The sequence below is a fragment of the Euprymna scolopes genome, chromosome 43, assembly GCF_053919585.1.
Source record: "Euprymna scolopes isolate OS-2025 chromosome 43, ASM5391958v1, whole genome shotgun sequence".
NCBI classification, from domain to species: domain Eukaryota; kingdom Metazoa; phylum Mollusca; class Cephalopoda; order Sepiida; family Sepiolidae; genus Euprymna; species Euprymna scolopes.
Window position 1 is genome coordinate 27,196,443 of NC_136524.1, and position 26,004 is coordinate 27,222,446.

The 26,004-nt window shown below is 33.2% G+C and overlaps 2 protein-coding genes across 5 annotated transcripts in view; one reads left to right on the forward strand and one right to left on the reverse strand.

The window, feature by feature from the left end:
- Positions 1-783: 783 nt before the first annotated feature.
- LOC145268256 (uncharacterized) lies at positions 784-10,117 on the reverse strand. 4 transcript variants are annotated; one of them, XM_080123599.1, is made up of 3 exons: positions 7,683-7,982; positions 5,897-6,227; positions 784-1,708 (listed from the first exon to the last, which is right to left on the reverse strand). In XM_080123599.1, exons 2-3 carry the CDS (start codon positions 6,195-6,197, stop codon positions 1,485-1,487), a joined length of 525 nt encoding a protein of 174 aa, XP_079979725.1. In that variant the 5' UTR covers positions 6,198-6,227; positions 7,683-7,982; the 3' UTR covers positions 784-1,484. The 4 variants fall into 4 exon arrangements, with proteins under 4 accessions (XP_079979725.1, XP_079979726.1, XP_079979724.1 ...); XM_080123600.1 differs by lacking the exon at positions 7,683-7,982 and adding an exon at positions 9,440-10,117 and having other exon boundaries at positions 1,336-1,708; XM_080123598.1 differs by lacking the exon at positions 7,683-7,982 and adding an exon at positions 8,228-8,681 and having other exon boundaries at positions 1,336-1,708.
- The window catches only part of LOC145268255 (sn-1-specific diacylglycerol lipase ABHD11-like), a 157,837-nt gene continuing 140,382 nt past the window's right edge, over positions 8,550-26,004 (forward strand). The window contains exons 1-3 of the mRNA XM_080123597.1: positions 8,550-9,030; positions 14,106-14,250; positions 21,955-22,128. Coding sequence (XP_079979723.1) covers positions 8,933-9,030; positions 14,106-14,250; positions 21,955-22,128 — 417 coding nt within the window. The 5' untranslated portion in view covers positions 8,550-8,932. The remainder of the gene's footprint in view (positions 9,031-14,105; positions 14,251-21,954; positions 22,129-26,004) is intronic.

Genomic DNA, 26,004 nt, shown 5'->3' on the forward strand with positions numbered 1-26,004 from the left:
TATTACTTAGTTTGCTGTACCTTATTATAACAAAGGTCCATACAAAATTTCAGCCAGATTGGCTTAGTAGTTTCAGAGTAAAAAAATGGAACGGACCGACAGACATAGAGGAATATAATATAGATGAAAAAAAAAATTCCCTTAAAACGATCCCTAAGTAATCAAAGTTAGTTTAGTCTATTAATCCATTTTAGTACTACCATAGTGTTCATCATCTTTCATTTCATTAGCCCTTAGCCTTGGGTGGAACTTGACTTTGTTGAGTAGTGATCTGATAAAAAAAAAAGTATCTATATTACATTACTCTTAGTTTGTCTGTCTGTTTGTTACACATTTTCTTGGAAACTACTGGGCCAATCTGGCCGATATTCTGTATGGACGTTTGTTATGATAAGGTGCAGCAAACTAAGTGTTATGGTATTCATTCAATACACAGTTACGGATTAATAGGGACTAGTCACCACAATATGACATTTACTCTGAAAAATTTTCTCAAAAAACTACTGGTCAGATCTGGTTGAAATTTAGTATGGACCTTTGTTATGATAAGGTGCAGCAAACTAAGTATTATAGTATCCGTTTGATGCACAGTTATGGAATAATATGGATTAATAGGGATTAGTCACCACAATACCACATTTACTCTAGAAGTTTGGCATAAAGCACACATTTTAAGTCAATTGGCCATAACTTTTGCCTGCAGTATCTAATTCCAAGAGATATATTTGTTTTTTTAAGCAATGCAACAAAAAACAAAACAAAGCAAAAAACAAACCATTATAATCGTGTTTTTTTTTTTTTTTATTATATTACTAGCAATTATAGACAAAAAACGTTTTTAATTTTTGGATAATTTAAATTGTTTTTAATTTTTTTTCATTTCCGGTACAGGTGTGAAAAAAGTTAGCTTGGACCCCCCCTCCTCCCATAAATTCAACACATATTCTTCCACACATATACTCATATTCTTTACACTCCTGTCATTGATATAAACATAATTTATAAACAAGTTGCATATGTCTCCTTAAGATCAAGGTGTGGTATCTGTTCCGATGCAGCATTTCATCTTTTCTGTCCTCAGTCAGTGAAGGAGAAATTCTTCTAGATTGAAAAAATAAAAATGTTTGCCCCCATCTGGTGTCCCTTTTTAAGGAACTTGATTTTACCTGACTTTGTGCTTAATACCGCCCATCATGGAGAGGCAAATAAGGGCACATGCCAAGGAAAGCAATTCTTGGAGGGAAGAAAATAGAAAAAAAATAATTTTTGTGAAATGTGCCATTATTCTAAAACTAGGAATTAAAAAAAAAAAAAATAGAAAAAAATAATTTTTGAAAAATGTACCATAATTCTGAAAGCAGGAATTAAAAAAAAAAAAAAAAAAAAAAAAAAATCACATTTTCAAATGAAATATTTTTTTTCGGGAGTGTAGAAGCCAGCTGACTTTAATTTTTTAAACATAGTTATAAACAAACTATAAAAGTTCAGTGGTCTTTTTCGTTCTTTTCTTTTTGTAGTTTTTCCATTTCAGCTAAAATGGATTTCCTTGAAGGTTTAAAGATTTCCTTTCCGGATGCGTTGTTGATATATTTTTTAAGTGCTTCAATATCTTCATCAACAAAATCTTGTAAGGTTTTCCTTTCATCAGTGTTTTGTGGGGCAGAGATACCAAGATCAAACAGACGACAAGTACCAAGAATGAAAAAAGCTGAAAAAAAAAACAAAAAAAAAAATGCATCTTAGTAAAATAAACTTATAACAGATTAGAATACGAGTGATGCAATGGGTCAAAATTTGTCATAAATATTGAAACACTAGCAAAGAGATTCCACACTTCTAATACTTTTATTGTCATTGAAATCGCCCATTTTTCAATCAAATTGATTGCCTGCTCTAGTCGGAAACCCATCACAGTGCACCAAAAAGAAGCTTCATATGCCTCCTCGCAGTGACATAGTCCACAATACATTATAATCTACATTGCACTGTAGAAAAGTTACTATCGATTTTATTAAATTATTTTTTTATAATAGCCTGAATTAAAATTTAAAATGTAAAAGTCAAGTATCATGGTTCAATTGGGTGCTAATCAGAAGCATTCATTTCAAATGCACCCCTATCTAATAGAACCTACTAATGATTTTATACTTCGGGCCGTTCTGCTTTTGTGGTGCTAAAACTTTTGAAATGCACTTTTGATGTCAGGCTGGTCCAAATGGAAGTGCTCCTTCTTTAATCAGATTTTTTCAATTAGCAATACTTACTGGAAGCATTCCGATACAAAACTTATCTAAGACACATAAAGTACATTTGTGTTAAATTTTTCAAAAAAATCAGCCCAGCCGTTTCGGAGCCCATAGGGAATAACCTCACAGATGCATAGACAAAGTGCCTTTTATATATAACTAGAAATAGAGATTCTAAAAGTGTTTCATAAATATTTGTTACAATGCATAGTTCTTTCCAAGTTCTTTCATCAACGATGCGTTGGGGTGCTGTACATCTGCTTTTGTTTGTCTATGCTCATTATTGCAGTTGGAAATCTAATATATAAAGTTATCTTGTCGGATAATACCTAAGTAGCATTTAAGATAAGAAATCAAACTTTTCTTCTAACTAGCCAATTTTCATTTGTTATTCTTATACCATGTTATTGACAAGATAATAAAATACTTCATTACAATTTATTTCAATAATTGCTGTGTTCATCTCATAATATGAAACATTTTGAAATGATATCCTAAGAATTAAAAACTAATAAAAATCATCAAGGGGAATAACTCATATTTTAGATTGAAAATGCTTACTTTATTTGCAAACAAGTAAAAATTAACAACTAAAAGAATTTCACTGCATCCCAGGCAATGCCAAATAGGTAGAACTAATACATAATCTTCCTCCTCTTCAATAACCACAACCACCACAAAAAAAAGATGAGACTACTATCTATAAAAGTGAACGTGTCTGTGTGTGTGTGTGTGTGTGTGTGTGTACATTTCCCTATGCAATAACTCTGTCAATTTTAAGTCTACAGACTCGAAATTTGATATACAAGGTACTGATATTTAGGAAAATCTTTGTGATCCGTTTTCGGCCAGAAATTTGGCTGTTAAGGGGTCAAAATTCAACAATTTGACCTTTGAGAACTCTACCAAACTCCTCCGCCAATTTTTGAGTCTAAACACTTGAAATTTTAGGTATAGGTTCCTTGGATATGGATCTAACTTAATAACTTGATTTAAGCCCAAAACAATAAAGGTTAAGGTGTCATAATAGGGGTCAAATTAAAAAAAATTGACCGCTTTTGTTTTTTTTTTTGCTCAACATACACTTCTAAACACCCGGGCAACGCCGGGCTGAAATGCTAGTACAAAAATAATATCAACCATGATCATCTTTACTTGTTGAACATCTGTTTTACATGTTGGCATGTGTTGAAAAGTTTTAAGAAATTGACTTTTCAGCTAACCTATCTCTGACCAGGTTTTTAGTTATCTCTTGCTCTCAAATTCATTTTTAATACTTCCACCATGTTTTTCTTGGCTGTCTCTCGTGTGCTGATCCTTCTACCTCAACTGTTCTACAACTGCTACACATTTCATATACACGTTATTTATATGAACATTGCATACGCACACTAGACGATACTGCTGCAACATGCAGACATGCTACGTATACATATAAAAGGATTAGTGGTGTCTCGTATAGATATATGTTTTATACACCTGTAATGGACATTATACAAACTATTACACCTGTAATCGATATTATACAAACTATTGCACCTGGTCATATAGATAGCCACTATACAAGATATACGCATATATACATACCCATTATGTTACATATATGTTATTTGGATGTGGCCATACTATCAAAGTCTCCTGTTCTGCATGCATCTTTTTTAATCTTCCTCTGAGCTCACCAAATCTAACCCTCTCTTAAATATTTGTGTTAGACATCCGTGATATCATTCTTATATCATTTCACTTCATGCAACTCCAGTCTTCAACCCTTACTGGTCAGGTTTCATTTCCATACATTATCGTACTAAATACACATGGCTGATGTACTTTTCCTTTGGCCGATAGTGGTAACGCTCTGCTGGTTAGTAATGACAGTAGTTTCCTGAACTTATTTATAACTCTTGTAATCACATTAGCACCTGCTCCATCCTGTGCTGCAATAGTATCACCAAGGTAACAAAATTTATGAACAACCTCAACAGTTTCACAATCCACACATATTTCTTCCGTATTTGAGTTTGCGTTCGTCTTTGTTGTTTTACATTCTTGCACACAAACTGGTTGTTCTCCCTTAACCTGAAAGTGGACATTGGCATCGTCTATATTTTCCATATTCATTTAGTCACTGCAGGCTGTTTAAAGAATTATTAAATTGTACCTGCAAAAGCAACTTGCATAGATTACATCCATTGGCTTTCTCGTAACTCTTGCTGCCCTTTTTTTGTCTTTTAGTCCTTACATTCCAGGAGTGATGTTTCTGCCAAAAAGGGAAAGAATTGCTGTTTTCTGAGTCAAAATTTATCCAACTAACACTTATTGTTCACTAGCTTTTGAACTGTAGTAGTTTTTTTGTTTTTTTTACTTGGGAGTAACCTCTTATCAAGGCTCTATAACCACTCGAGGATAAGGGTTAATGAATGTAAGGTGGTAGTATAGTAATTGTTAATCCTGTATTTTACTTCATTTGTTTTATCTTATCTTTTTAGCTCCTTACATCAAATGGCTTGATGCTTTGTCTGGAGCAATTTAAATTTTTTTTTTTTTTAATTCTACTGCACATCTTGCATGCCCAATGCTTGCAAGTACCACAGAAAATTAAGTTGTATCTAACTCCTTCACCAGAAACTGAGCATGGGATTGTTTAGTGCACTCCTATAGCAAGAACTTAGACATCAAGGTCGAAAAGCGTGATTGAGAAGCTAGCACCCCAGAGGAGAAGCACCTGTAAAAGTGCCTGGGCACCTCTGTCAGCATTCCCCGGTAAGGGTGCCTCAGGCAATTAGCAATAAACTAACCCCTTCTCAAAGAGAGAAGGCAAGGTCTGAGGGGGTGCAGGATCTCCTAGAACTGCACAGCAACAGAAAAAAAAGCAACAGGGACTAGATCATTACATAAATGGTCTAATCTCTGTTGATTTTGGGGGTCCAGGATAAATATCCCTACTGCATTTACATGTCTTTCTATGGCATTCCTCTGAGTTTTGAACAACAAGTAAACCTTTGATTGTTTTGCAGGCAAGTACTATGTCATCAATATGCAACGTCTCTTCTAGACAACCTGGAACTCTTTGGATAAGGCATCTAAAACATAATTAAAAAGCAACAGAATCAGTATAGAACCCCGATCTACTCTTATTTTAACATTACTGTAACTAAATGTGCTGTTCTTTCTGACATGATTTGAACATTTTTGTACATTGCTTGAATACTCTTTTCTAACCACTTGTTTGCCTCTAATCAACACCAAAGTCAACCAGACAACAACGGTACAACTTTGGTCTTCGTTGTTCTTCAACTTTTTGAGTTAAAAAAAAAAAAATAGGAGGCCTTCCTTTGGAATGATCCACATATGACAAAGCATACTTTGGATGTCCATGTACAACCATCGTTCATGACTGGGAAAAGTGTATTAAGAATGGTGGTGACTATGTAGAAAAATAAATTTTAGAACACAAAAAGTCACTTGTTTTAATAGCATCACTTCTGTCTTTGTAGCTCTTCAACTTTATGAGTTAAAAAAAATAGGAGGCTTTACTTTTTGCAATGACCTTAAAACACTCAAGATGAGAACAGTAATCTGAATAATGCACATATGAATTATCAAGCATCACTTAAAAAAATTCAAAAACATTAATAAACTTTTATACTTACTTGAAGATATGGAAGCAACGGTAAGGTAAAATGGCACTTTTCGTTTAATGGCTTCTTTTGGTGGGGAGCGCAGCGTACTTAATACGTAGATAAAGATGCTATAGCACAATCCACTACCAATGTATTTACATGATGCACAGTCGTTCTTTTCAATCGTGAAAGCATTTTCTATCCATGGTAACTTTTCCGACAGAAACGGAGGGACAGGTGATTTTTCAAAAATTTTCACTTTTTCTCCCTCCTCTGGAAACTGTGGGTGACCTTTGTCTGGAAGTCCAATAAGTCGCCTCAAAAAATCCATTTCTATTATTTATAAGTTCCTAGTAATTATCTAGAATAAACAAACAAAAAATTACAATATTTAGGATCTTATTAAGAAGGAAATGTACATTTCTCTATTTTAATAAAATTATAACAATTTCGTGTGTGTATGGTTCTTTCATCAATGTAAATTTGATAATCTAAATATTAATACGATAGCGTGTGTGTTATTTTCTGTGTCACATTTACATCCGGATCATTTAATTGTTATGTACTTTCATTTCTTGTCATAAATAATTTTACCAAGAATTCTTCATAAGTTTTGGTTTCAGTTTCGATTATAGCTGATGCCATTCAAGCCATCTATATTTTTAATAATTTTTTTATAAATAATTTTATCAAGAATTCTTCATAAGTTTTGGTTTCGATTTCGATTATGGTTGAAGGAACTCAAATTATATGCATATATTTTTTTTCATAAGTTTTTATTTCGGTTTCGATTCAAGCTAATGCACCCAAGTCATATGGATATATTTTTTATTTCTGAAATCACAACTTTATAATGTATAAAAATCGATAGAACATTAACTCTATAATAATATATACGAAATCCGCAAGAATTAAAATATCATATTTAAGTATACTTTACAACCGGTCTTTACTAGGCTTTTGTGCTAGCTTAGATAAATACTTTTGCAGTTTTAACAAAAAAGCTACAATAATATCAGGGCGTCTCCATTTACATCTACAAAATGCCAATATCAATATATTACATGTGAATGAGTCCCCTGTGGAATTTCAAGTTACTATTTTATTTTTTTACAGAAAATCATTCTAGCCATGATGTAAAGAACACCCCCTGCAAAAAAAATATTGTTTCAAAGTCAAAAAACATGTTTGATACATAGATTCTAACCAAAAAACAAAAAAACCCCAAAAAAACAGCAATTCTTTCGCCCTTTTTCAGAAATACTACTCATGAAATATGAGGATTTAAGAAAATAGAGGAAACTACTAATTCGAATATTTATAAGAATTTTTGGAAAATGTATTGGAAAATTCAAAATGGCGCCCGACACTCTCTTGAACATGGTAAGTTTGAGAAAAGGTGTTATAAATAATAAACTAGACAAAATACTATTAAAAAACACCGAATATATGTCAACTTATGTCATGGTAACATATCATGAGCGAATTTCTAACAGTATTTTGTCTAGTTTATTATTTATAACATCTTTTCCTGAACTTACCGTGTTAAAGAGAGTGTCGGGCGCCATTTTGAATTTTCCAATACATCGGTAAACACTGTATGCTTTTCGAGCTGAATAAACATGTTAAATTGAATAAAAACACGAAAAATGTATCCAGTTAGGTAGAAAAGTAACTTATCTTGCCTTTGATAACATTTATTTGTTATATATTTGTTTTTTTTACAACTTTTTCGAATCTATGTGTACAGTAATACAAACCCATTCATCTTTATCACTATCAAATAACACATCAGTGACATCACTTCTTTGTTTACCTGATTTTTTTAAATCAGCACATGTTTCATTCAAAGGAAACCAACACAACAATAATAGAGTCACCTTGACGGGAAATTCGTTTGAATAACCGGTGTTAAACCGAACGGTGAAGAATTAGGTTAGTTGCCAACAGAAATAAGTACCGGAATAATATTAACGCTGTTGGTAGTCGCTGATAATTTTCATGTTCTTTTTTTTTTTTCTCTCTTTTATTTGTGTGTGTGTGCGCGTGTAATTGTTAACATGACGACCGGTTTAACTAAAACAAAAGTCAAAGATGATATTTGTAGATATTAAAAACATACTTATTTTATTTTATTTTGAAGAAAAAACAATGCTTTCCAAGGGATTAGACATACAGGCAAATGTGCGTTTGATGAAAGTGTTTCTAGGAAAAACGAATGAACTGGATTCGAATTTGTCACACACAAGTTTTTAGTCCGTGCCGGATAATTAATAAATACAGAGAAATCCAAAATACGAGAAGTCATTATTCTACCAGTAACAAAAAAAAAAAAAAAAAGTAAAAATAAAAATGCCTTACAATCATTCTTGGCCTTCGGGACAAGATCAAAGTGTAGTATCTGTTCTTCAGATGCTGCACTTCAATTTCTTGTTCTCTGTCAGTGGAGGAGAAATCTTTCACGACTGAGACAATTTTTATTTTTGTTCCTTTTCTCCACATTAAAAAACGACCCTGGTGTCTAACTCTGTCCCGTGGGGAGGCATTGTAAATAGGAACTAGAAAATTTTGAACTTGGGTTATCGCCCTTAATCTTATACTTGTTTTCTACAATTGCCGATTACATTTTTTGGCGAGTTTTTTTTTTCTTCTTCTTTTTTTCTCGACGTTTTATGGGTATGATGAAACTTGCTATAACTTAGTGTTCTATAACATGTCTATATTAATGATTATCAAGTATCTTGAAAACCGCGCTTCAAGCCAAGTAAATATAAGGAACGACAGGTAACTCTGTCAGTAGAATATTTAACATACTGAGTTATCCCCCTTTTATATTTTTCCTTTTTCAAACGGTGTTACAGTGTTACACACCGAAAATATATGGCAATATTACCCCCCCCCCCCAAAAAAAAACGAACAAAAAAAAATAAGCCCAAGTTCTCTCCTATTCACGTATTTTATATCGTAGGCACACTTAAAATAGACAACTAAATATTTAGTATGTAATATTTATTTTTTAAAGTTGACATTTATGTTTAAAGTTGACCTTTCGAAAAAATTTAGACAATGATATTTATAGATTCAGCACCGACTTTAAGCCGGATTTTTCGCTATCGTCCAGGAATTTCAAGAGTTTTAAGGTCAAATAAAAATATCATACACAGGTAAGTAAAACGCCATTATTATATTTGGTATCGCGACAAAAGGAACACCGACAACAAAACAGCAGTTCGTCAAATCAACGAACACCGAATAAAACTTCTCAACTAAAACGCCGCATAAAACGTTTTCTGCCCTTTCAAGAATTGCAGTAACGATCATTTACTCCATAATATACCCTCGCAAGAATAAGTGTGGTGTGAAGAGAAACGTTGAGGATTCGTTAGCAAATCGACCTTGTGTTTGTTTCGTAATTGTCATTGAATTGTCACAGATCGTTTATCCTCTATCCACTTTAAAAACTGCCACAGTCGAGAAAACTTTTCCTTCCCTGACCGAGGACAGAAAAATGCTACGCTGTCGCTACACTGATTCTACCTGGAAAACAAAAAATGGTTATTGGGTTCTCCTTACCCTTTTGCCTCCCAATCTTTCGTCTGCTAAAATTTCAATCACCTGATTACGGTGTACTGTAACGTAACGACAATAAAATAAAGCATTCCATTCACTCAAGTGCCGCTGGTTATGGATTTAGTTGAATACGATATTAAAAAATCACTTTATTGGTACTTATGCACTTATGTTACCGGGTTGGCGGGCGTTTTGTAACTATTCTTTACTTTCACTTAACAAATTAATAAACAAAAAAGATATTGTAAAACTTGGATATTGGCTTAGCAAGATAAAGGATCGTTTGAATAAATTCACAATGATTTAAATTTGTAATAAAAAAAAAATCATTTTATTTTCAGTTGCGTGTACTTATGTTACTGAAATGGCGGGTGTTTTTGTAAATATTCAGTACTTTCACCTAACAATTTAATAAACAAAAATATATCGTAAAATTTGAATTTAGCTTGAAAATGCTATTTTAAAAAAAATAGCGCGGTAACATAAGTGCATAAGCACCACTTTATTTTACATATTTCTTTTCCAAAGGACCAACATATCTTTTTTGTTTATTAATTTGTTAGGTAAAAGTATAAAATAGTTACAAAACAGCCGCCAGCCTGGTAACATAAGTGCATAAGTACCAATAAAGTGATTTTTAATACTGTATTCAGCTAAATCCATAACCAGCGGCATTTGAATGAATGGTTTATTTTATTGTCGCTACACTGCAATCACGTGATTAAAACTTTAGCAGACGAAAAATTGGGAGGCAAAAGGCTTGTCCGGAATTCAACATAATTAAAAAACAAAAATAAATAAAAATTTGTATGATGTAAACGTAGTCACCACAGAATGAAAATTTAATCAAGTATTTTTGTTTTAGGTACTTCTATATTTACCGACCCACAATTCTCACAAAAGTTTCTTGGGTGTACTTAGCTGCTGACAGGAATAACCTGCAACGGTCAATCGCAAAGCATTAAACCGCTCAGAGAAAATTATAATGATAAACAGAAAAAACATAGAAATACAATAACTAAAATTGCAAACACATATCTAACTCTAAACCCTTGACCCTAATCCCAAACCTAAACCTTAATCTTAACTTGCATGATTAAAATTAATTTTTTATTTCTTCCAACTTATAAAAAAATGTAGCTTTCATAGATTCGTATTAGCTAAAAATATGCAGCATTAAAAATTAAGAAACGTTTGGTTATTTCCGTCAGCTGCCGAGTGAGCCTGAGCGTGGCTACTTACTCTCGGTGGCTGTGGCCCGAGCCAATTTTGTGGAAACTGCAGGTCAATAAATGCAGAAGTACTTTGTTTTTAACTAAGAAAATCAAATTTTATGAGGAAGCAAGTTTTGTGAGCCTTGCTCTACCACCTCTAATGAATAAATGGAGAAAAGTCAATTTGAACTACTGAAATCCAAGCCCCAATATATATTATTAACAGCTAAAGATTGTAAAAAATGATTTTGTCTTTATATAAAAATGTACTTGATCAATTTATATGATTTTTGGAATATGACATTTTCGTTCCATAATGGGTACGTAAATTTTACAGATTTTTCTGTATTTTTGTCTTTTTTAAATTAGGTTGAATTCTCGACAACAACTCCAAGAAATAGTTAAGAATTAAAAACGAAAACAACAACAACAAAGTGTTATGTAATCGTTTTCAGTTGCAGAAGATTAGATATGGGGAGATGAAGGGAAACCTCCCCAAATAGGGATGGAGGAGCAGTCTAGTCAAATGCAAAATTTGCTGTGATAGGATTCCCCGATAAAGATACTGCAGGCGATAAACCAACCCAGCTCTCAAAGGTAAAGCCTGAACCTCCTCATCGGATCATCATTCCTATCTATGAGTAAGACCCTTGGCAAGTCAGACCCCTGTAAAAAAAAAAAAAAATAGATCAAGTAGGAACAGATATTACGCTTTGATCGTTACGATAAGTGGCAAGAAACTGTGGCACACAAGGTCGAGTTTACTTACTGATAATGTAATTGCCTCATTTTACCCTTGTAAAAATAAATGCTTCTGAAGAGTTATCTCCCCATTGTTTTCGGCATTAAAAAAAAATTAACTAAATCACTTTTTTGTAGAATGCCAGATAACTTTTTATGGGCTTCAAAGCCGAATTTGAAAAGTTGAGTTCACAGAATATTTAAGATGTACAAAATATAGAGATGGAATATTTCATACTAATTATTTCAATGAAAGTGTAATAGCAAGTCCCCACTCTCCCTGATAGTTCATTTCAAATTCTGCAGCTGCCATTGCACAAAGGCAGTATTCATTCCACCAATTCGCCCATCATAAGTCAAGCACAAATAGGAAAAAATATATAGATACTAGAAATCATTTTAAGAGTGAAATAGCCACAGCCAAAACAATAGAAACAGCCAAACAAAGGCATGCCAAAATAATCAGAAAATGCAGATAGAAACTTGTGATTTCTGGAAAATTTACAATAGTGTGGTGAATAAAGGACAATCAGTAATTCCTCCACTATCCACAACAACCGAGAAGGCTAAACTACTTGTCTAGCGATCCACCTTTAACTCCACTTTAGACCAAGAAACAACACCCTCCCAAATTTCCTTATGCTGACTGAAGCAACACTTGATAATCACCCATTCTTATGTCCGCAGTATCATAAAAAAACTTAGACACCTCCAAGGTGTGTGGACCTGATCTTATCCCTGCTATTCTAATTAAAAATGCTTAACTGAGCTAGCCCCCATACTTTCCACACTCAATAGTACAGTATTTTTTTAGTGAAATTTTAGACTATTGTATAAGTATACATTCTTCCTTAGTTTTAGTATGATGATTCAGTAAAGAGAGAATGTTTAAAAAAATACCTGCCATCTTGAAAGAGGTATTATCAGCTTAGTGCCTATGCTTTGAATAGGGAGTAGTAAATTTGTAAAAAAGGGCACCTTGACAGAAACATTTGCTGCTTGCAGTATTTTGCTTAATTTGTTAGCTACAAATGATTAGATGCCTCTATTAGGCCAATTTCCGGTTATAGTCAGCTAATGTACTTAATTTTTGTTGTAGCGCTACTGGGAGTGGTGGCAAGGCAAATCAGTTCCTTCACTTTTTTCTCTTATGCCTATATCTCCTCTGTGCATCTACTCATTTTTTTTGTATTACGTTTTTCCGATAATTTTTATACTTTCATTAACATATATTTATCATATAAATTAAAATAAAAAAAAAACATTTATTTTTAAAAATAAAAACAAAACTTTTATTTTTATAATTTCATGAACATATGTTTCTTATAAATTTTAAAATAAAACCTTTTATTTTTTTAAATTTTGTTATTAAAAGTTCAAATAAAGACTGTGTTATTTTTATCTGTATAATTTTGTTATTTTTTTTTGTATACTTTTCAATAATGTCCTTTTCTTTTATAATATTTCAATAAATCGCTTAACAATAGAAATACTGCAGAACAATAAAAGTGAAGGAACTAATTTGCCCTGTTGCGGCTTCTGGTAGCAGCTATGCCAGAAGTTAGGAAGTATGTTAAAAACTAATGATGCTAAGGATTATTGTAGATACTGTTTTTTTTATTTACCTCTTTGCCAAGAGATTAGACACAAAATTAAGCGTGGGTTTGATGAAAGTGTTTCTAAGAATAACATGGCACACCCAGATTTTTAGTCCGTTTTCTGTTCGTTTCTTCAACACATTTATTTCATGAGGAACAGAAAAGTGGCTGTCTTTTTCCGCCATTTTCAAACAATATCAAAACACGGGAGATAACTCCATAATTTGAAAACTATTATCTTTCCTAATTTTGATACTGTATCTGGTAAATGACTTCCTATTGAAGGTTCTTGATAAGGTGTAGAAACGTATCTGTAATTTAATTGGTCCTACGTTGTAGTCTCCTCTGCAACCTCTCACTCACAGACGTGATGTTGCTAGTCTCAGTCTTTTTTGTAAGTATTATTATTATTATTATTATTATTATTATTATTATTATAGCATGTGGTCTGCAGAGTTATCTGATCTATTCCCTGCTTCTTTTTTTTCTTTTTTCTTTTTTCTATTCCTTGCTTGTTTTTTTCTTTTTTCTTTTTTCTATTCCTTGCTTGTTTTTTTTCTTTTTTCTTTTTTCTATTCCTTGCTTGTTTTTTTTCTTTTTTCTATTCCTTGCTTCTTTTTTTCTTTTTTCTTTTTTCTATTCCTTGCTTGTTTTTTTTCTTTTTTCTTTTTTCTATTCCTTGCTTGTTTTTTTTCTTTTTTCTATTCCTTGCTTGTTTTTTTTCTTTTTTCTTTTTTCTATTCCTTGCTTGTTTTTTTTCTTTTTTCTTTTTTCTATTCCTTGCTTGTTTTTTTTCTTTTTTCTTTTTTCTATTCCTTGCTTGTTTTTTTTCTTTTTTCTATTCCTTGCTTGTTTTTTTTCTTTTTTCTTTTTTCTATTCCTTGCTTGTTTTTTTTCTTTTTTCTTTTTTCTATTCCTTGCTTCTTTTTTTTCTTTTTTCTTTTTTCTATTCCTTGCTTGTTCCAATTTATTCATTTTCTTATTGCCTTGACTCATTTGGGCATTAGGTCATTAAGACATTCTAAAAACCAAAAGAAAGAGTTCTTTAAGATAATTATAATTTTTGCTCCAATACTTCTAAAAGAATATTAATTTTTCTCTTTTTCCATTTTCCAGAGAATGTTCCACTTTGTCTTACAAAATGTATTTGGAGGCTGAAGAGAATAAAGGAATCAAACCACTTATCATTCTTCACGGACTTTTTGGAAGCAAAACAAATTGGCACAGTTTTGCTAAAAGAATAAGTGCAATGGGAAGAAAAGTAAGTTCTTTTTAAAAAACTGTCCTTTTTTTAGTTGTTTTCATAAGTATTTAATTAATTCTGTATATCATTTTCAACCCTCTCATAATATTCTTTATCATTTAATGCAGAGGAAGCATTCTTTAGCCTTTGTGGGCAATAAGGATCATATAAACCCACTGTTATGTTATAGAAGACGTTCTCATTTCTTCTTCCTCTTGTCTGTCGACCCTATTTTTTTTTTTTTCTTTTTACAAGGCCCGGAGGCCACTTGGGGATAAGGGTTATTGCGTGTACAGTAATCAATGGGATAATATCGTAGTAATCGCTAGTAATGGAGATTTGATAAAGTGTCTAAATTAAGGGGGCGGTTCATCAGGAATTTGTTTATGTTGGACTTGAAGACATCCAAGTTGTAGTCAGATGGGAAACAGGCAAACAGAAGAGAGTTCCACAGGCGTGCACTTCTAAGAAAGAAGCTTTGTTCATGGAATCTATGTTTTGGTCGAAGTGCCAAACAAATACTTTGAACTCACTTCTTTTTGAGGAACACTTTTATTTCCTGTCCGGGCTTTCCATTTTACATAACAAATTTCCACAGAACTGTCACCAGCTAGCGGAAATTTTCTGTTACCTGCTCTCTTTCTGCCTACTGTTTATGCCGTCATGTCTCCACCACTCCACTCTCTCTGTCTTCCTCCTGCTGCTATCGTGTGACATCACCAGTCCTGCTACCTCCTACTGCTCCTCTCTCTATTTCACTGCAGCTACTGCTGTCTATGCGACGTTGCCGCACATTATGGTACCCCACATCACCTCACTAGGTTATCATTGGATAGGGTATCTGGCATATAAAAATCTTGTTCCCCTAACAATCATAGTCACTTACACCTTGACGTAATCTGGCCTATAAAAATTTTGTCTTCACTAAGAGAATGACTTTGAAAGAAAATCTGTTACATTTCAAATTATGTAGTTTTAAATAATGAAGGACCTGGCTACAAGTAGATTAGTTTGGGAGTCAATTTCTAAAAGCTGTCCAACATATGGCAGCACGTAAAACAAATGTTAAACAGAATTTTATGAATGAATGAATGAACAGTAACAATGTGTTAACTTTGTTTTATATATTAGACTGAGTGCTTGGCGTTGCCCGGGTGTTTGGAGGTGTGTGTTGAGCAAAAAAAAGAAAAAAGTGGTACTAGGCAGGCAGGCAGGCAGGCAGGCTCAAACCTGTACCGCAAAGGAGGAAAGAATGTGAAAAAAAAAATGACATTTTTACCATTGCGTCCAATGCAAAATCGGAAGTGGCGAAGGTTTAAATTAAGGCTAGTCTATCGAAAAGAGGAGATGACTTTTGAAAATATTGGCAAAAAAAGCGACCCCTACTTGTAGAAAAGTGCCCGGTTGAGGGTGAAGGAATTAATGTTTTTAACCAATTTTTCGATATTTGTCATTCGAAGGGTTGAGCTTCAAAACGATACTGATCTGATGAAAATCCATCACCTCTGTCGAAAGTTTTAGGTAGACATACATATATACATACATACATTTAAACAGACAGGTGAGATTTATATAATAGATTAAGAAATTTGTATTCTTTGGATTATATGATTTAGTAGGCGCATCTGAAGAGGGTCAGTGGTTATATTGCTCAAAATGTGAATATAAGAACCAAGATGTCCTAATAAGAAACACTAGTTCTAATTGCCTCCCTAGGTTACAGGGTTTGTACAGACTTGAAAAGTCCTTGAATTTTTACTTTTGTCTTGAAAAAGCCTTATGTCTATTTATGCCTTTAAAATGTGGAAAATGTTTTGAAAATTTCTTGAAAAGGCCTTGGAAATTGTATTCTTTATGTCCAGTAAAAAATTGTGATGAAATATTAAAAATAAAATCGAAATAAATACTATTAAATTATTTTTTTAAGTATTAATAAAAATACTGTTTAAATATTATTTAAATATTAATAAGATTAAAATACATTGTTCTGAAATTGCATCGTATTATTGTGGACACAAGAGTTACGTCCCTATATCACAAAACTACCTTTCAAATCTCTGTCTATTTTTGTTCTCATTTATAATTTAATTTTTTGGGAGATGGGTGCACAAGGAGGGAGAAGTAATGGCGGCCGGCATAAATAGAGTTACATTCCGTCTCAAAAAATACTTTCCTTGCGCAGACGGAACTTTTCAATGGCGATCCTCCCTCCTTCAAAAAAAGAAAAAATTGTGATAATTTAAAATTAGACTGGTCGGGCCCAAAAAAGAAATGGACAAAGTGGCAGCCATTTTGGTCGGAATTTAAAAGTTGTAAAGAGAGTTAATATTTGAGATGAAATAAAAAGTATTTAAAACTACTTAAAAACATGCAAAAAAAAAAATGATGCAGATAGATTGCAAAGTAACTGTTATTTGTTGTATATTTGATTTTTTACCACTTTTTCGAATTGCTGTGGATTGTAAAACAAAACATGAAAAGTCCGTGAAAATGGACATTGAAAATCTGTATGAACTCTGAGGTTAGTGTCAGGAAGGACATCTGGTCTATAAAAATATCTTGCCTCAGTTACGAAAATGACTTTCAAAGAAACCTGACCAGACACATGTTTGCAAGTCAGTTTTTAAAAGCCATGCAGTATGTAAAATGGATGTTAAACTGGAGATGATGATGATCAGTATATCCAACTCATTAACACTTGTCCTTTTGTTTTTAGACTGGATAAGTGGAAACCCTTTAGTAAAAAAGAAAAAAAAAATCTTTGAGAAGTTCTGTCTATTATCAGTTTCTGTTTTTTACAGAGTTAGTCAAAGATAAGCATTAATGAGTGCTGGGTGGTCGGTGAAACAACACCATAATGATAGGCAGTGGTGGAAATTGGATAGAATTTAAGAGGACGGCTCAACAAGAACTTGTTTACATTGGACTTGAAAACGACTATGTTGTAGTCAGCGCGAAAGTAACTCCATATTACAGAGTTCTATAGACAGGCAGTTCTAGCAAAGATGCTTTTTTCATGGAATTTGCGTTTGGTTTTAGTTGCATATAGAAAGTAAGGAAAATTTTTGACAGTGGTTGTAACTAGACGATTGTTTGTTGTGAATGTTTTGCAAGAGGAGATCATAGTTTGAAACTCAGTTGATCACTTATCATGAAAATAACAATAAAGTAAAGATAAACTCAGAATGCTTATGCATAAAGAATAAATAATAATGTGTAATTAATGTTGAGGCGAGAAACATATGCATTCATAAACTCTCACTTTCAAAGTCACATTAATTAATAAATATGTTTACCTTTGAAATATACAAGGGAGAGAATTCAGTATAATTGCAAATGATTACTTCCCTTTAAATGTCTTCTTGAAGTGAAATGGGTATTTTGAAAAAAAAAAAACTGATGCAAAATCTAATTTATAAAACTCACTTTGTCTGTCTGTCTGTCTCCATATTTTCTAACTCTATCTCTTCAGAAACTAAAAGTTGCAGAGCGGCGCTGGGGGCCTCAAATGATTGAATGTTTTTATGGACCGTTTTTTTATGGGTGTTTAGCCGGTTAAAATAGCTTTTAAATGGGTCAGAATTTAAAAAAAATCATTATACATTTTGTACGTTTATCTTAGTTTATTTTTAATCAGTTCATATATGTGTCACATTGGTCCAGTGGTAACGTCAGCAGCTTTGAATGCTACAGTTTTGGTTTCGATTCTAGCTGATGACACCCTAATATATTTTTTTTTTACTTTTGAAATCATGACTCTGTAATAATATATACAAAATCTGGACAAATTAAAATATCATATTTAAGTGTATTTTACGACCGGGCAAAGCCCTCCCCCCTTCTGCTAGTAATATATACAAAATTTGGACAAATTGAAATATCATATTTAAGTGTATTTTACAGCCGGACAAAGCACCCACCCACCCTCAGCTAGTAAAATTGTGTTGGAAGGATATCCGTCTGTCAGAGAGACTATGACCATCTTACCATGATTTGGATGATGAACGAAAGATGCTGAATTGTGAGGCTAGAACCACTAACCACTTATCTCCTGTTTCTGCACTGCTTATTCCAGTGGCAAGAAGAAGTCCAGAATGAGGGGAAACAATGCTGAGATAAGCAGAGAACACATACAACACTTAGTATTTCCAAATGATCACCCATTTTAGTACTGACCAGGCTCAACGTCACAACTTTGATGATCAAGCAGGGATCGATGTGTCAACATGATAATGCTGTATATGATTACTTCCTTTTAAGTGTCTCCACCTTAACAGTCTTCTTAACTGGAATATTTTTTTTTTTTTTTTGTTATACAAAGGAGTCCCACTTATCAAGGTCCGGAGGCCACTCGAGGATAAGGCTAACGAGTGTACAGTAGTCAATGGGAAATTGTTGTAGTAATTGTTAGTAGTGGGAATTGGGTAAAGGGGATGGCTCATCAAGAATTTGTTTACATTGGACTTGAAAGACAAAAAGAAGGTATTTTCTGAAAAAAGCTGATGCAAAATAAAATATATTTGTGTCAATAACATAGTGAAGGAAAAACAATGGAAAAAATATGCTAGTCTGAATCAATCAGCAATATATCGGATGGATTGATATTTGGGCCTGACTTTGAAAATCTGGCAAGATAACTTCATTTGTTAGATACAATAAAACCTAATCTTTTGATTTTTATACATTTTTTTGGTGGACGTCTACAAGATCTCCCCCCCCCATCTCTAAATTCCACAATTTTCACTTTAAAAAAAATTTTTTTCCCAGTTAATCTCATCGAATATACTCATCGACTTAATTTTCAGATTAAAAAAAAAAAAAAAAATTATGACTTTTATCATCGGGGATCAGTTTTCAATTATGATATTCTACTAAACTGAACACCCACTTTGTGACAATCATCGACAAAAAAATAGTGAGTCTCTCATGTGACCGGTGAATATTCCTGTCTAAAAAAGGGGTTACAAAGGAACTGTCTTAATCCCCCTCCTTCCCCTCCCTATCTTTTCTTTAATAACTTATCGCTTTTGGTAACAATTATTCCTTGTGAATTGGAAAACTATTTGCTTGTGTCATATATAAATGTCGTATTGGTAATCTCTTATTTTAGTGTCCAAAAAAATATGTGACTACAATCGTATAAAATAATGTTGTATTTAAATTTAATTTAATTTGAACTAAACAAATATTATTTATATCAAGTTAAAAAATCCCTATCCCTATTAAAGAGACCTCATTGGGATGATTGAATTTTGAAATTAAATTAAAATCACAAGTGTACTTGGAAATGCTTATTGTGTGCAATGTGAAAAGGGGTTTCTGTTCTTTTCTTTGAATGGTACATGTTCTTTAGAAGTGAATATCTGTAATGTGTGTGTGTGGTTTGAAGAGTCTTTTTTATGTTTTCGATTGGTTTGTAGTTGCTCCACCCCAAAAAATAAACAAAAGTAAGAAATTCTAAAATAAAATAAATATTAATGTGATTAAGACAGGTAATGTCTGTTTAAAAGAGAAGTGTGGGATGTGCCATATTTTTGCTTATTTTTTTTGGAGAATATTTGCTTTATTTTTAGTGTTTGATATAAAATATGTGGGATATTGTAATATTTTCCAATTATCACAGCCATTTTTATTCGATTGCTATGATGTGAATAAAAATGTATATAGTCATTTTTGTGTGTTTCTTTATATACACTTATAAGGATATTTCATTGTGATATAGAAGAGATATAAACTTAATTTTTACAAATTGTATCACTAATTTATGTAATTTATGTTGACTTGTCTACAAATAATAAACTCTTATTTTAAAAGAATAAATGTACATTTTTGAAGTAAGAATTTTCGTAGCTTGTGAAAATTTTCTTTGTTTAAAAAAAAAAAAAGGACCCCCCCCCCCTGAACATCAGTGCTAATTTAGGATACATCCTTAACAAGTGGTCTGACAGAGGGTGGAGCAATATGGTATCTGCTGACCCTACTCTGTTGGGCTGAGAAATTATTCTAAATAGCAATAGGTGGTTTAACCTCCCAGACTTTACTTTCTATTTTTGAGAAGCGATTAGTTTATGGCTAATCGTCTGAGGTGCTCTTACCTGGAAATGCTTAAGTATGTTTTGTGGATTCAGAGTGAGCTACCTGTTATGTGCTTGTCTTTTATCCCCAGCTTCTAACCTTGTACCACATCTTTCTATGGTGAGAAATTTCTCTACTATCTAAATGTGGTCATACAAGTTTCCCATTTCTTTACATTGCCCATTGCTTTATTGTTGTATTCTGTGAGATCTTTTAAGCTGCAGAAAAGGTTACTCGTTTTACCTGTACAACTCCTATCTTCGCAGCTCTTCAACGTTTTAGTTTTCGAGTGAAAAAATAGGAGGCCTTACTTTTGGAACGACCCTTATAGTTGGCTGGCTTCTTTCTTTCTTTCTTTCTTTTTTTTTTTCTTTAACTTTTATTCATCCCAAATAAGGCAGATTTGGGGCCAGATTTATAGGGAGCAGCCTATCCGAGAAATTCTGCAGTAGGATGTTCAGTCATAGCAACTTTTGATTGTCCCATTACTGTTTTCAGGCGGTTGAGTGTTTTCCACCAGAGCCAGAGTGTTTATGAACAGGCGGGCAGGGCTTCAGAAGTGGAAATTCTCATGTCTAGCTGTCTGGTTCACAATTGTAGTCGGGTCGCTTCCTGATATATTGTAAGGGATAACCAGTTGTAAAAAGCTGTAGTGATAGTGTTACAAGAAAAGAACCTTTTTCTTGTAAGTAAGAAAAACATTAGATGAATAAAAATGAGATTAAGATAGACAGAGATTCGAATCTTGTAAGCAAGATTCAGAAATAGATTCAGAAAGGAATTTCGCATTGTTCATTTTCACATAAAATAGTTTAGATATGTTGTTGCAAAAGGAATTTTAATTGATCAATTCTTTTTATGAAAACTGTATTAAAATAAGGTCAGAAGAATGAACAATAGCAAATTAAAAAAACATATTGAAAAATAAGTTAGGTCGAAAAATAGGTTAGTAAGAATTCTTTGTCTGCAGAAATGGTTTGAAAGCATGTACGAACCATGCATGTTCAGGCCATGTGGGTCGATCACATTTTTGGACACACGTATGACGTCATGGCAGAAATGAATTCTCAATATAGGAGTTAGAGTCGAAGATGAGTAGAGAGAGTTAGAGAGAGAGAGAGACACAGAGTTGAAGACGAAGATAGGAGACAGAGCTGACATGGTCAGAGGAGGGTCCCTTTGGAAACGAGGGAGAAAGTTTTAATCATGTAGAAACAACTTTGAATTCCTGGATGTGATCATCATTTCGACCGGTCAAATGGAATAAAAGAACATCTTATATTTTTGTAACTGCCGTCTTCGTGTCGCCTTTCTACCACAAAGGTAATGTGAAATCATCTTAAGTCGTCTTTCTACAACAAAGGTAATGTGTAATCATTTTTTTCCAATCATCGTTATTAATGAACTTTGTATAACCCTTCCAAGTAATGTGCCCCACTCTCCATCATAAGAAATGATTGTTCCCTCGTGTGGTAAAAGAACTGATCACCCTCTCTCCTCTCTACAATATATGTAATAAGAAACTGCAGACTGTAAAATGCATAAATGTCTCTCCCCCCTCATCAATAGGAAAGTCCTCTATGCGACAATAGTAAGCTGTGTCACATGTACATGAAATTTATACATATAATATTTTTGTTTTAACAGGTGATTAGTGTTGATGCAAGGAACCATGGTGAAAGCTTCCACAAGAACACAATGTCTTATGAAGAGATGAGTGAAGATTTAGTGGAATTGATGTCTTCATTAAATATAAATGATGCAGTTGTCTTAGGGCACAGCATGGGAGGAAAGACAGCCATGGTTACTGCCTTAACAAAAGTGAGTCACCATTTTTCTTTCTGTTAAGAAGCATATAAGAATTCTTTTCGTATTATTATTACATTAAAAAAAAAATCAGTAAAATTTTAATTGTAAGGGAGGCAACTCTTTTCAGCTTCTGAATTTCTTGAGATGAAGATTTATATTTTGTATTAAAGGGGGTTGTCCACATCGACTGCAGGTACACTTGTGGCTGACGAGCCCGATGCAGGACAAGCAGGTTTGGCCGCAGCGGCTGCAGTCAAAAGTTGCATCAGGTTATGCTGCTGAGGCTTCCCAAATCTTCCTCCTGCAGTGCTTTTTGCGCAGATCAACTACGCCATGGGCCCCGAAGCCGGCCAGAGGCTTACTTGGCCAAACCGTGGTGAGACGACAACAACTACAGATGTCAGTGATTGCTGAGAATGCAGTTAGGAGATTCGAAGTTCCTATCTGTCGCGGTTACCACCTGACGAAGGCCAGACGAATAGTTGACCGAAACGTTGTGAAACAACAACTAGTAAAGATGAGAATAATAGTCCGCAATAAAAATAAATTAATATTAATAAATTTGTTGTCTGTATTTTTTTAAGCTGATCTAAGACGAATCTGATGCAGTGAATCCAAAAATCACATTGGTTTTGTTCAATCAGGTCAATTTTTTGAGCTATGGCTACATGTCGTTTTTTATGTCTTTGTTCACATGTATACATGTGTGAAGCATTTTACAAGAAACTGGCATGTTTTGATTGGAAATTACTATTTTAATGACAAAAAGTATTTAGGTTTGATAGTTATGGGTGATTATGTCAAAAAGGGATTAGTTTGAAGTCATAAAATCTCAAAATCATCCAAAAATTGGTTCTTAGCATACAGAATGAATGACCTATGTGGAAACAATTGGTGTCTTATAAAGAAAGGAACATCATCAATGACCCTCTAGTTGATAGAGACATAATACTCTTCCCACCACTGAACATCAAGCTAGGATTAATCAAGCATTTCATTAAGGCTCTGGACAAAGATGGTGACTGCTTCACTTACTTATGCCAGGCTTTTCCAGGATTGACCATGGAGAAGTTGGAAGCTGGCATCTTTGATAGTCTTCAGATCTGGCAGCTCACCAGAGATCCAGTGTCCAAAAACTCAATGAACGAAGTGGAAGTGGAATTAGAATTGTGGAAGGTATTTGTTCTAGAAGTGAAGAATTTTCTTGACAATAATGGTCTAAAACTACACAGAACTTGTCAACAACATGTTGACTGCTTTAATAATGCCCACTAATCAGTTTACAGTAATCGATGTTTCTAGCAGGTAATCAATATATGTTGTTGGCAAAAACATTTTTTCTCTTTAAAACATATTTAGGATGATATGTGTTGACAAAAAATCAGTTGATAATGCCACAAAAATGTAATCAATTTTGTCACAAGATCTGATTTTTTTCAAATAAACTTAGCACAAAAACCTGACTTGATGGAGAGAAATGGATACCATTTCCCAATTCCAAAATGTAATTGATTTTGTCACAAGACTTGAGTTTTTTTTTCAAATCAACTTAGTTGAAAATGCCGCAAAAATATGTAATCTATTTTATCACAAGATCTGATATTTCAAATCAACTTTGCACAAAAAACCTGATGGAGAGAAACAGATGCCATTCCCTGATTCAGCAATGCAAATAATACACTAAATCAGTTGTAGAAATCAAGACAACATTCCAAAAAGTATAAAAATTGTTGCCTTGTGTTATCCAGTTGTTCAATAGATGTAAAGTATGTAGAAAATCGAAGTGTGTATAAGAAAAAAATAATCATCAATAAATTTATTCAAAATATACCACATCTACGTAATGTTTCTCCATAGTGTATTTTTGTTTTAATGGAAATTGCTCTAGACAAGGCGTGGAGCCACTTGATATAAAGAGCTAACAAGAATGAAATCCCAATCCAAATGTAAAGACAGGAGATGCCTGTTGACCATTAGTCTTGATAAAAAAACAAAAAAAACATGGCTATCGGTAGAAGAAACAGTAGGAAGAGAGTTTCACAAGTCTGCAGTTCTTGGGAAGAAGCTACTGGAATAGAAAGCTGCATTACTATGCTGTATTACAGTGACTTGATGGAAACCACAAGAATAATGAGTAAAACAAGCTGGAACAAAGGAAGCAGGGAGAGATTAGACAAATCTGAAGAACATACATGCCATAATAGTATTTGTGAAAAGACTGAGACTAGAAACATCACATCTGTGAAAGAGAGATTGCAGTGAAGAATAAAGGGTGGGGTAAATCAAATCACGTTTCTGGAATTTATTAAGGACACTGAAATGAGACAGAGTCACTAGCCCAAATATTATATATTTATTTACAGCTTGCTTTGGTTTTCTGGTTTTAAACTGTCATTTTTTTCCAAAAATATTATTTCTTTGTTCCAATCAAAGGGAATTAATTCTGTATGGATGAATGCAGAGTTACATCTCTTTTTTAAGATATCAAGTATTCTATAAATATAAAAGCGAAAATGTATGTATGTATGTGTGTTTGCTTTTTCTGTGTGTCTACAAAAGGCTTCTTTCAGAGAAGCGGTTGATCGCTTCACAACTTTTTAAAACTTTTTATATCACATATAAATCATAATATCTCACATTTAACAACGAAGCTCGCCTGTCTATTTAATTTGCTCGATTTCGGGATGATAAATATTCAACATTTGTCGCTCGCTGCATGTGGGTTAGTCTTTTTCCTACAACATCTTGGGGAGAAAAAAAAAAGCATTCAGCAGTAAATGAAATCCCGCAGTCAAGCTTGACCTCATTAACTCATTAAAACGAGCACCTGCTAAATTCAAGTAATTAAATAAATTCAAACGTGTTTCCGTAAGCATGTCGCAGTAGGGCAATGGTTAATGTCGCACGTTTTTTTTTCACAACTTTGCCTCAACGGTTCGGGTTCGATCCTCATACTTACTTTTTTTTTTTTAAACCCCCCCCCACACACACACCTCCAGACACCTGGGCAACGCCACGTACCCCTCACTAGTTTAAAATAATTCCCAATCAGACCAAATATTTTCTGAAGTAATTAAATCAAATTATATTTTATTCTTAGCCACACACCAAATAATAAAATAATAAAAAAAACAAAAAAAGAAAACAAAACTGACAAACCAAAATCAAATATTGATTTTTTAGGAAGAAACTATCAATGACAAATAAGTGATAAAGTGATGTAAACAATATTACACAATAAATTACCGTTGAATTCTTTAATAAACCTTGGCCAGATAAAACATTCCTTTATGTATCTATATAATAAACTAAAGTCGAATTTTTTCCAATCTGCATTCAAACATAATAAGTTGAGAACCCAAAAACCTTTATATGCTAATCTGTTGTATCACCCAATTAGCTAAAGCCCACATGTATGTTTTCAGAAAAGATACAATTATTTTGTTTTCTTTCAATATATATTTCAAAATCTCTGTATTACCTGTGTCTATCAAATAAACCTTCCAAAAAGAAAGTTGCTGCCATCTTCACTCACTTTTTTATATCTACTCCTTATTCTACACAAAACACCAAGTTCTTTCTTAATGTAAGGAAGGTGAATTATTTCATTTTGTTCTTAATATTGTTTATATACTGCAATAGTTTATAATCTAAATAAAAGTTGCACCGTTCAGTGTTTGAAGTGAATATTGTTTAGCCATTCTGAATCCACATTGGCTATATGTTCTGAGTTAGCAGATTATGTAAGACCAAACATGCATTCACAAATGCTGACGTTTGTTTTCACACAATTTCTTTTTGTTTGGAGTCACCACTTATCAAGGTCTGAAGGCCACTCGAGGATACGGGTTAATGAATGTAAATTCAGTAGATGGGAACGGCTCCACA